Raw genomic sequence first — 13,470 nt, 5'->3', positions numbered from 1 at the left:
ATTCGGTTGATGGAAGGGATTGCCTTCTGCGCGTTTCCATTAATTAAGTCAACTACGAATCCATCAGATGAATTGATAATGGCTGATTGGTTGATTCATGCTGATGACGCTGTTTTCGGAGCTTAGGTGAACATCTATGTCGGAATAGCTGTCGGAATCTGAGGGACTCGAACTGGTTACAGGATTCATCTCGTACGATCAGATGAATGATTTTCGATAAGAAATAGATTGTAGATTAGTATCCTGCAATATATAATTTACATATGTATATATAATACTAAAATCCCATAATTTACGGAGGAATCTACGGAAGCTGTCAGGCAAAGGTAACAGTAACAGATACGCTAAGATATGAATTTTGTCTATACACTATTCATGCAATTAATGCAGTAAGATGTGTTTAGACTAAGAATGATAAGCAGATAATTTCCGACTAGAAATGATAAGCAAAACTTTTGACATGCAGACACGGTCGAAGTCCAGACTCACTAATGCATCTAAATAGCTATCAGTTAGACACGCTAATGTAAGACCTGGTTCGCTAAGACCATCGCTCTGATACCAACTGAAAGGACCCGTCCTAATTCATCCGGACGAAGTCCATATCGATTATAAACGATTCACAACAGTTGATTACATCGCGAGGTACTTGACCTCTATATGATACATTTTACAAACATTGCATTCATTTTTGAAAGACAAACATCTAAGGTAGACAGACATGCATCACATTTCATAATATATCAGACTATCAACGACTTAATAATAATCTTGATGAACTCAACGACCCGAATGCAACGTCTTTTGAAATATACTATGAATGACTCCAAGTAATATCTTTAAAATGAGCAAATGCACAGCGGAAGATTTCTTTCGTACCTGAGAATAAACATGCTTTCAAGTGTCAACCAAAAGGTTGGTGAGTTCATTAGTTTAGCATAAATAATCATTTCATAATTTTAATAGACCACAAGATTTCATATTTCTATTTCTCATAAACATACGTCCCATGCATAGAGACAAAAGTATCATTCATATGGATTGAACACCTGATAATCGACATTCACAATATACATATAAGAATATCCCCATCATTTCGGGATCCTCCTTCGGACATGATATAAATTTCGAAGTACTAAAGCATCCTGTACTTTGGATGGGGCTTGTTGGGCCCGATAGATCTATCTTTAGAGTTCGCGTCAATTAGGGTGTCTGTTCCCTAATTCTTAGATTACCAGACTTAATAAAAGGGGCATATTCAACTTCAATAATTCAACCATAGAATGTAGTTTCGATTACTTGTGTCTATATCGTAAAACATTTATAAAAGCAGCGCATGTATTCTCAGTCCCAAAAATATATATAAAAAGGGAGTAATGAAAACTCACGCATATAATTATTATAAAACAGTTAATAAAGCATTTGCATGTATTCTCAGCCCAAAAACCGTAAAGAGTAAAAGGGATTAAATGAAACTCACGCATATAAATATTGTAAAATAGTTAATAAAGCATTTGCATGTATTCTCAGCCCAAAATGTATATAAAAAGGGAATAATGAAACTCACCGTAATGAATTTTGTAGTAAAAATACATATGACGACATTGAACAATGCAGGGTTGGCCTCGGATTCACGAACCTATATCATTTGTATATATATATTAAAATGTATAATCGTATTCGAACAAGTTTTATATTATAACTTGAATTATATATTATACTTATTTAGTTTTGTGTATATATTTTAAATGTTTAATATCTATATATTTGGTTATATTAATATATCTCTATATATATATATGGTTAGTATTATATGAAATTATTCTTAATTCATTATATATAATTATTTATATATAAATAATGCTATTATAATTGGTAGGTGATATATAAACTATTAATATGATTATAATATATGTATTAAGTATATTTTAGGTACAAAATATTTATTTGTAGTGAAAATGATAGTGTCGATAATAATGACCTACTAATAATAATAATTTTCTTAATATTGATAATACTAATATAAATAACGAGATTGTTAAAATTGATACATATGTTAATAATAATAATTATAAAACTAATAATTACGAAAATGATATTTATACTAATATTAGTGAGAGTAATAATAACTTGTATTGTTATATAACAATAATAATAATCCTAAACATATTCATAATAATAATAATAATAGTACTAAAAAGGATATTAATACTAACAATAATAATTTGTATTATTTTGATAATAGTTATAATAATAATAATCATATTCATAAAAATGATAATAATACTAAATTGGTAAAATAATAATAACAATAACATTAATAATACTTTAATAATAATATTTGTTATAATACTTATAATTATGGTCATAATAATAATGAGGATCATAATACCAAATATAACAATAATAATAATAACAATAACACTAACAATAACAAATCAATGATATAAATAATAATAATAATAATAATAATAATAATAATAATAATAATAATAATAATAAATATAAATATGAAAAACTACCTTAAAAGGCTTAAAAAGAAACAAATCGTCCTAGTCAGGACTCGAACTCGCGACCTCCAGTAAACCCGCTAACATCTGGAACCATGGGGCTGTGGCCCGTTTTCTGTTTTTAAATTCCTTTTGTTTGATTATAACTCGTTCTAATTATCATCATCTTCTTCCAATCCAAATCGACAGGGACCAACTCAACTTCTAACATCCATTATTTTTTGATGTAGTATTGAAACAGAAACAACATATATATAAGATTTTTAATTTGGCAGACACGAAATAATAAAAAAAAACGAATAGCAGTAGCTGTATCTTCGAAGAACACCACATGAACTCAAGATCCAAATTCGAATTTAAGGATGTTTTAGACAAAACTCATAACACAAAATCAGTTCTAAATGATGCATATAAACTTTCTGGATCGTTAATTGTTCCAAAGTTTCAAAAACAATTTCAAATTTTTACATGAACACTTTAGTTGACTTTTTGTAAAAAAAGTTTGACCTCCAAATTAAGAATCGATAAGAAAAATTGAACTTAGAAACGTTACAGATAGATTGAACACTTCATTCCTAACAAAATGGCATTCTTACATTTTGGAGTTTATTTCAAATTCCAGCTTTTTAAATTATGGAGTAAAAACAGAACCGAACCTGTTGTTCTTCTCTTTCCAGATTGAAATTGAAAATTTGAAGGTTGTAAAGGATATTTGGTGTTGATAGTTGATAATGTAGTCGAAGGATTTCATTTACACTGATTATGCTTGAGTGGTTAGCATTTTAAGGGTCGACAAACATAAATCCTAGCAGGTACAGAGGAGAAAATATATATATATATATATATATATATATATATATATATATATATATATTCGATATCTATCTGCTTTTGTTTGATTCTGCTGAGTAAATTCCTAATTGGTACAGAGTTAGAGACTGAGTTATCAATCAACAATAGTTTGATTGCTACACATAACAACTTGCACGAATTTGTTGGATTCTATTAAAGTTTTATAATTAATCGACAAGTAGGAGAAATAAAAAATAATAAATAATTAGAATAAAATCCACAAGAGATTTAATCTGTGTTGGGAGTTAGATGTCGACTAGTACCAGCTCAATTGAAAGACAGAAAGTCAATTATTTGATGGGGATGTTAAACTGAGTTTGATTCCCTTAAGTATCAAACATATTTATCTATATAATTATTCTGTATTTTTAGATATACCTATATATGTATTTGAATATATACATATGCATCTGGTTATAAATCTGTATGTATAAATATATATCAGTATTAATACTAAAAGTAAATATCTAAGTAATAATAACAATAAAATTGTTGATAATAATATCCATGATCTTAATAATTAATGATTAATAACTAATAATTTAATAATTTAATAATACTAATTATATTAATAATAACTTTGTTAATAAAATAACAAATAAGTAATATGATTGATTATAATAATTATAAGATCTATAACAATAATATTATTAATATTACTACTAATACTAATTATAATAAGATTAATAATAATAATAATAATATAACAATTTGTATGTATCAACTTCCATATCTATATATAATATATTAATATTAATAATATTGATATTAATATTAACATTAATAATCTTAGTAATAGAAATTTTTGTATAATAATTATATTTTTAACTCATAACCCCATTCAATCTATTAATATTGTGTGTTATACATTATTCACTAATCGATAATAGCATATGATATGTAGACTTTTATATACAATCTCATATACATAATAATTATTTAGAGAGTCATATATCTTTATATATGGTTTCGGTTTTATAATCATTTTATTATTTTATATATTATTTTACGTTCTTACTTCTACTTATTATATTGAGATTTGATTAAATCTAAGTTATTATGTATTTATATTTATATTTACTATATACATATTTATTTACAAACAATCGTTCGTGAATCGTCGGAATAGTCAGATGTCAAATGTAAACATGAACACAGTTCAAAATTTTTAAGACTTAACATTACAGACTTTGCTTATCGTGTCGAACTTATATAAAGTTAAAGTTTAAATTTGGTCAGAAATTTCCGGGTCATCACAACATCTCACCTTCCCCATACACCACCTAGGTGGTATTGGGTTTTGTTGTTGTTGTATTAGTATTATATATATATATATATATATATATATATATATATATATATATATATATATATATATATATATATATATATATATATATATATATATATATATATAGCCTGTTTTGAAAAAAAAAAAATGGAAAGTATATTATCAATTTGTAACTTTAACTCTCAAAACAATTAAGAAAAAATGATATATTTTACCGGTCCAGCAGGTAATCGCTCTCATTTTGTTTACATCAACACATGTTTTACAAGTTTATGATCTATAATGATAATTTTTGAAGTATATAGCATATATTAGAATAAAATTAAAAGTATTTAATTTATTTGTAACTTTAACCTTTCACAAAATATCTTGATCATGGATGGACTAATCAAAAACATCTTTTATCATATACCTCTCATGTTTCTCTCTCCATATAAGCTACAAATCCTTAGTTCATTTTGTAAAACTAATTTTTTACATTTTGTGTCTGTATGATTTCTCTTTATAGAGTTGTGTAACACCTTAGGCAAATCCCACATCGCCCACGGACATGAGTGATCATGAAATTATATGGTAATACTCACGTTTAAATGACATAACGCGTTTTGGGACTACAGGCAGAGCAGGTGTGCGAGTACGTTGTGGTTAAGTGTACTCGAGCGAGAGCACCACCAGGATGGGTGACCTCCTGGGAAAGTGCTTCTCATGTGTGGTCACCAAGAAAAAGCCGTGCGCCTGCGGGCAAAGCGGACAATATTGTGGTCATATTAAGTTATGGTGTTAGAGAATGGTATCAAAGCCACTCATGTGCCGTTGGGGGTGGTGGGGCAAACCTCATCGAGGACGATGAGTCCCTGACGGGGGGTGAATGTAACACCCTAGGCAAATCCCACATCGCCCACGGACATGAGTGATCATGGGATTATATGGTAATACTCACGCTTAAATGACACAACGCGTTTTGGGACTACAGGCAAAGCAGGTGTGCGAGTACGTTGTGGTTAAGCGTGCTCGGGCGAGAGCACTACCAGGATGGGTGACCTCCTGGGAAAGTGCTTCTCATGTGTGGTCACCAAGAAAAGGCCGTGCGCCTGCGGGCAAAGCGGACAATATTGTGGTCATATTAAGCTGTGGTGTTACAAGTTGTCTCCATATTTAGGTAATCATGGTAAGAAAAAAGTAAATTACTATATTTAGGTAATGCCTTGATTTGATGTTTATATTTAGGTAATGCCTTGATTTGATGTTTGGGGTGCGAGTGAACCTTCGAAAGTTCGAAGTCAAAGATGTTCGTGATAGTTGCGGCTGTTGTTTGACACATTTGAGGGTATAAGAACAGTGTGTTATTTCCCCGCGAAGACATAAAAAAATCTTTTATATTTGATTTTGTTTGTAGTTTTTTTTTTATTAGATTTTTAGTTGATGTAAGTTGTAACGAATGGTTTTTAAATCTAATGTAATTTCGTGTTTTTTCCTCTTCTAGCAAATTACCAGAAGGATGTTATTAATAAAAAATGTTAGGTGTTAATAAAGGGGAGGGGAGTTTTACTTGGCCGTGCCCCTTGAATCGGTTTCAAGGTTTTTTCTCGGGCAGCGATGAAGGCGGGGTTAATATTGCTGCATCGGCATAGTCGAAATGGGAGATGATCGCAACGGGTGGTAAAGTCCCGATCCCAATCGCTGTTCAAAAAAAAAAAAAAAAAAAAAGTTACAATATCGAGGTAGCTTTCCCACATAATTTGATATCCGAAGCTCGTTAAACTTTTACTAAAAATCTGGATAAATTCATTTTGGGCTTTAATCTTATACTATGTTTTTATAGGCCCAAAACGTGTCAAGACCAATAAATTTATATGAAACGCATTTAGATGCTTTAAACTAGACCTTTTATTTTTTATTTTTTTTGACAAAAAATAGAAAAAATTAAATAGATAAAGCCCAACCATCAAAAAGATGACTGAGGCTCAATTACAATACAGGACACCCTGGTGATTTTTATAACCAACAAATCACTGAGCCCGAAGATAAAAGCAAATGATACAGTCGTTAAACAATAGCAACCAAAAACGTGACCTTAACAAACACGTACAACCTAATCCGTACGCTGATTAAAACTAGTAAGAGTGACTTCTTTTGCTCATGTAGCCCAAGTAACACGTCCCAAATTTGATCTTTTTCATTGTACACGCCTAACACTTAAATTCATCAATAAACAATAAACAAGACTTTGAATCTAATGTACTCCAAAACTTTTACGTATGAAATCCCGTGCAAGAGTAGGGGTGTGCATTAAACGGTTTCGACCATGAAACCGACCAAACCAAATTGATTTGGTTAAAGTGGATTGACTTATTTGGTTTTGATTTGATTTATTGGTTTCACCCGAAAATATTTATAGTTTTCGGTTTGGATTTGGTTTGTCAAATTAACATTTGGTTTCAAACCGAAAAACTGAAATATACTTTTATTTATGGAATATATATTTAATACTAAATATTTAATTTAATTTATTTTAAATTTTAAGTATGAGTTATCTTTTATTTATTCTTGTTTGAGTTTAATGTTTTAATTGGTTTGATTTCAATTTAATAGTAGAATTTGTTTATCAATTACGTTGTATTATGAATTCTTTATACTTGGAATCGGTGCTGGTTTCATTTTTTATTTTTGTGCTACTCAGCTCATTGATATAGTTTATATTATAAATATGGGTTTTATACTCTTGAGCTGCTTCTCAAAATGCATTCTTGGGAGAAACTATTGTATCAATTATATATACTTATAGTTTAATCAACAAAATATGTTTGTTTTTCTAAAAAAAAAAAAAGCTACACAGTTTTCATGGAAATTTTTTTGTTTATTTGATCAAAACCAATCCGTGTAAACCGATTTCTTATTTGGTTTTATCAAATTTGATTCGGTTATTGGTTCTCAAAAATATTCTTGAAAACCGATTAAACCAAACCGAATAAATCACATAAACCATAAACCGACCGAACAAGAACACCCCTACGCAAGAGTCCCAATTTAACGTGAATGAGACTGTCAGAAATGACAATGAAGTAACATAGGGCAATGCAACCCCATATATGTACAACATTCAAGCAACGCTCTGGCGAACTTTGAGTAGACCGACTTTGAAAACATGAAGAGCTTGATGCATGTATCTTAGGGAGCACAAAACATTTGAATTTAAGGGTATACAATTACAATAGAAGCTATCCAATGTTAACCGAGAGTAGCAACAAAGAGCATGAAAAAATTTATCCTTCTAACCTGAAAATGACCTCAACATCTACGAGCACCTCATATACCCTCCTTCACTTGTCATTCTTGTATAACCAAGTAGAAGTTGAAACAAATGTACACCACTCAAATAATCAATATTGCTTTGTTCTTTAAACTAGACCTGTTGTTACCAGCTTCAAAACAGCGTTAAATCCAAGTTGACACATTTTAAACGTCACTACTTACTACCGTATGTTACGCGGCATTAGTTTAACGCTAACGGGGCGTTTGTTTTCACTTCAACGGCCAAACACTGTAGCATTTGAGACGTGTGGTTGAGCCTGATTGGCTGGGACCTACACAAAATTTTTAATTATTAATGTAATTTTTATTTTATGAATTTAATATTAGTTAATGTTTGTTATTTATCATATAATTATTATTATTTTGTTTTATTTAAATAAAAATAAGTGGAACCTATACAAATTTAACACATTCTTCAAATTTAACAATGTTACATTATAGTTAGATTTTTCACTATCTTTCAAAAATGCAAATTTTGACTCCAGACAAAAATAATCAAGAGGTAAGAACTAAGAAGTGGTCTTAATTTAACTCCGTATATCGTTGTGTTAGTCCTAGTCAATATTTTTATATCTTATTATTGATATATTAGTTGTTTCTATCAGCGACTCAGAGTATCAGTTTATATGTTATCATTTAATATTTTTTGTTATATCTATTTAATTGCTATTATATGCTTTCACATTATCGTTCAGTGTACATTACAAACAATTTATATGGAATACTTTGATCATCATTGTGGGCTGTCATATCTAACTAAATCACATCAAGCACTTCTTTAATTGTTAATCAAATTAATATTTAGTTGGAGACATACACTATACCTCATACTTATGAATATAACTAAAAGATAAAATAAGAAATCGTTAACACAAGTACAAGTTAATAATGAAGCTTAGCTTAAATTAACTAACAATATATACAAAATCAAACCCATTATCATTAGGGTTATACTCTATAAACCCTGGAGAAGCCATGGAGAATTAAAGCATGAACTCTCAGAAATGCCAACAATGTATCTTAAATAGATAATGGATATGATCTAAACAAGTCATACAATGGTTTAGTTTGATCGAGAATTCACGTTTGATGTAAGCTTTGGATACAAGATCCGTGGGTCCGGGGACCATGGAATACGCTCTAAGGGGCATGGTACAGGAGCCGGTTGAGCAATGAACGTTGGAACATCTTCTCCAGGCATCAATACTGAAACTTCTCTAGCACATTCTGTTATCTAAAATAAACAAACGATAAATATTGAGGATTTTTTTAAACGTACTAATACGACTTGCATATCGCCCAATTTATTAAAGGTATTGATATATCCACCTTCCAAATTACTTCATCCCTCACACTTTTGCATTATTTAGTTGTACAATACAACCTATTAATAAATAATTTATGGTGGAAAAAGTAATTTAGATAGTGGATATATTAATTTCCGTTTATTGACTGATGTTGATAACGGGTAGCTTAGTTGGTAATTGGTGGTGGCCAGTTTATATTTTGTGCATTATGGATAGATAACCAACTGTGAACCTATTTAGGTTCGAGGTTATCAGCCTTTTGCTCGAAAAAGTCATGTTATCTAAGGTTTTTATGCTATTTGCATTTATTAATTGAAATAAACGATACAACTTGTTTTATGTTAAAATTAAAATGCTAAACAAGTTTACATTGGCAACCAAACCCATTGTAAAAAACAAGCAACATGTAAAGATGATGAGTCAATCTTTGAAGTTTCCAAAAACGAACTCTATTTCAATGCATGATGTAATATAATAATAATAAATTAATATTTAAGTAGTTTATTTTAGCGTATAATAAGGTAGAAACGACAAACAATATAGAATCAAACACATATTTTACAAGGATAAATACAAAAAATGTTGAAAATGTATCACAAAATCATGCCTTGATTCATTCGACTCCTTAAAATACGGGCATATGTTGGTTTAAGCCGATCCCGACAAATTGATAATTACTAATTATATCAATATTATTTGTCTCGATAGGACAAATGTATTGATAGAAATGAAATTTCGTACGTAAGTTAGTAGTAATATATAACGCTGGATAGGACAAATGTAGTAATTTAATAGTAAATTTTAATGTAATGTTTTTGTTATAAAGTTATACACAGTTGATCATCCATTATACTGTCACTGTTATACCACATAAATTATGGCCATAGTGTAGTTTTGTGCTTCCAATAAACCAAAACTATAACAAAGTAGCATATAACGCTGGTTGGTTTACAAGCAGTGGCGGATGTCACCGACTAATACCCTAAAAAAATTTCTACTATATGCTTTATTTTAGTGGTGTCACACAAAAAAATTTACACTATCAACTAGTATCACTAGTTAAAAACCAAAAAAAAAAAAATTCACTACATTGCATATTGCAGTGGTGTCCCGTTCAACCACTTGTAACACTCTAGATCCGCCCCTGTTTACAAGTCTCGTCGCAACTCACAAAACCATACGTAATTATTAAATCCGCCCTTACATAATTCCGTCACTTAATATTGTTACGATTTAGTGATAACATGATGCCTTTGTATATTGCCAACCAAAATTAGAACAATTTAATGTAGGCAAAGCAAATTAGGACAAGAAACCAGCTAGCCATTTATATGGGGACATTATATTTATATGCAACTATCATAATCAAGAACATACTGTATGTGGTAGCCTCCACATGATATTAAAATAATAGTAATAGATACGTTTATACAAAAATAAACATCACCCTTCTTGTTTCTTGTGGGCATAATATATAAGATTTACGTTACTATATCCCTACCACCATTAAACCATACAATTTTCTAAGCATCTTACACTATTCACCAACCAAGTGGGACACAAGATATATGATACATTTTTTTAAAGGCAAATTTATTCACCCCCGCTAAACAATGGCCCTTTGGTAGATACGATACATATGAACTATTCCTTAACAATAATTATTAATTTTTGGGTTCAAAAATCATCGATAAAGTTAAGAATTCTAAAATTATAAAAAGTTGTGAAATGATTTGCTAGTTATTATAGAAACTATTGCAAGTAGATTGTTACAATGGCCACAAAATTTTCGTTCAAACTTGCTTTATTGAATATAACATGATGACACGAACTAACATATAGACACAAAAAAAGGTGAAACAATTGAGTGAAATTGCAATATTTTGTCAAAAATACATATAGAATAGATAAAAGGTTTCAATTGGGCCCAAAACTAGAGAGTTGAGAAAAACAAGAGACAAAAAAGGCATGCAGAAGCATGGCCTTGTCTTGACAAAGAGGGCCATGGGCATGTTCTCAATCAAGCAAACTCCTTTCTTTTTCATATCACAATTTTATGAAAGAAAATTCGATGGTTGCCTTAAACAGTAAATCATAAGAAACAATATAAACTTTTTCAAAAGTTCCAAAACCCCACAAAAAGAATGAAATTTGTGAACTAACAAATTACTTCCAATTTAATTTACTCATTTTAGACATTTCCTAAAATTATTAAGTACAGTAGTAATTAAATATTAAATATATAATTAAATAAATCATATTATAATATAAATATAAATATAATAAATAAATACTACTACAATGTAGCAAAAATAATCACTCCATTCATTCTGCTAGAAGATGACAGTTCACTGATAAGTTTTATAATCATATCATATTAACTATTTTTAAATTAGTTTGGTTATAAGCAAATGAACATTCTATTTTATGATCCAAAAATTAAAATTATTATTTGAGTTTACTTTTTTAACTCTTGACATTTTTTATATGAACATTATTATTAAGCAAAACTGAGTAATTTCTATGCTACAGTTACCTATTAAAATTCTCCAGTTTCCATACAAAATATCTCCTGGTGTGATAAATAATTAAATAGTGAGCTTTTTATAAACTCAGGATAACCTTTTTTTATTTATTTATTAATTTATCAAAATAGTCACAATAAAACTAACACTTGATAGTTAAAGAAGGAAACTTTATATATATATATATATATATATATATATATATATATATATATATATATATATATATATATATATATATATATATATATATATATATATATATATATATATACTAGAATTAAAGTACGGCTCTAGTTAGTCGACTGTAAGCGTCGATTTATTGGAGACTTGACTGACTCTTAAAGCCTAAATTAAATTTTCAGGCAGGATTTAAAACTCATGGAAATTTGATTTTACCATTTTAATGGTGTCTTAGTTTTATTTTATTTTTTTAAAAATATTTTTTCTACTTATTGGACGGAGGTCCACTCGGAAGCAATCTATCTATCCGTCGAATAGAGAGAATCTATCCGTCGAATAGAGAGAGATGAATTTCTCTACTTTTGATAGTGTTTTCACTCGGGGTGGCAGAAATGACTTGTCTTTATTATTGGAGAGGGGAAGGATCATCTACATCTCACCCCATACACCACTCATGTAGTATTGGGTTTTATTGTTGTTGTTATGTTGTATACTAGAACTAGAATTAAAGGAATTTATTGTTATTTTGTTTATGTTAAGAAATTAAACTCAGCAAATGCACACAAAAAATAAAATAAATAAATATTTTCAATTTCACCAATTATGTTTCAGATAACCAGACAAAACCCACAATCAAGTGAATTCACAAATTTAAGAAATACATTAAAAATTCAGATTATGTAAATTTATTTAATTATTTTACTAAAATAAACAAAGTATAAAACTTGAAGAACTGACCTTAAGGGAAGAATGATTTAATTTTGAACTGATAGCTATCTGAGAACCAACACCTCCGGCATAATTCCGGCTACCACCGTCGCCGTCTGGTGACAATTCCGGCGAAGTTGTTCTAAGAAACCTTTCAAAAATTGCCATAACAAGAAACATAGAAATCAAAATAGCAGTGGCTACAAACCCAAAAGAAATGGCATTAACAGATTTATCAAAGTGTCTCCAATTATCATCTCTTTGATCTTGTGTGTACCATGATGGAGCTTGAGTTGGTGGCAAGAAACCCCATTGATGTGCATTATCATCATGACCCATAAAAAAACAAAATAATTACACTAAAAACACAGTTGTTCTTAAATTTTGAAAAAGTTTGGATTTTTGGTGAAAGATTGAATTGGGTTGATTTTGAATTGCATTATTAGAGCATGTTAGGTTTAAAAAAGGTAGTGTGCAGCCTTCATATAAAGATTCACAAGGTTGAAGATGGAGAGCATGTGCAAGTGAGAAACTTTACAGATGAAGGTTGAAAAGAAAATTTTGTCAATGTTTGTGTGTATTGTCTATGTGTTTATTGGGAGTTTATAGGTGAAGGTGGGGGGGGGGGGGGGGGGGGGGGGGGGGTGAGTAATATATTTATCAAAAACTATCCTGATATACACCATTGATGTCCGTAGTTAATTTCAGTGTCTATATTTAAGATCGAAAATGAACCTTGAAATGGAAAGTGAGATTTCCTCCCTATGAAGAAACCTCTAACT

General features: G+C 29.7%; 1 protein-coding gene across 1 annotated transcript; it reads right to left on the bottom strand.

The window, feature by feature from the left end:
- Positions 1 to 8,966: 8,966 nt before the first annotated feature.
- Positions 8,967 to 13,027, bottom strand: LOC139864458 (uncharacterized). Its single transcript, XM_071853039.1, has 2 exons — positions 12,719 to 13,027; positions 8,967 to 9,199 (listed from the first exon to the last, which is right to left on the bottom strand). Exons 1-2 carry the CDS (start codon positions 13,025 to 13,027, stop codon positions 9,029 to 9,031), a joined length of 480 nt encoding a protein of 159 aa, XP_071709140.1. The 3' UTR covers positions 8,967 to 9,028.
- Positions 13,028 to 13,470: the final 443 nt, after the last annotated feature.

Source organism: Rutidosis leptorrhynchoides, chromosome 8 (assembly GCF_046630445.1).
Source record: "Rutidosis leptorrhynchoides isolate AG116_Rl617_1_P2 chromosome 8, CSIRO_AGI_Rlap_v1, whole genome shotgun sequence".
In the NCBI taxonomy this organism is placed as follows: Eukaryota; Viridiplantae; Streptophyta; class Magnoliopsida; order Asterales; family Asteraceae; genus Rutidosis; species Rutidosis leptorrhynchoides.
The sequence above is the reverse complement of the archived record's forward strand: the minus strand, read 5'-3'. Positions and strand labels throughout refer to the sequence as shown.

Coding starts and splice junctions, on each gene's coding strand:
- LOC139864458 (XM_071853039.1), bottom strand. CDS start 13,027: ATGGGTCATGATGATAATGCACATCAATGGGGTTTCTTGCCACCAACT. Junction 9,200..12,718: donor TAAATCATTCTTCCCTTAAG/GTCAGTTCTTCA, acceptor TGTTTATTTTAG/ATAACAGAATGTGCTAGAGA.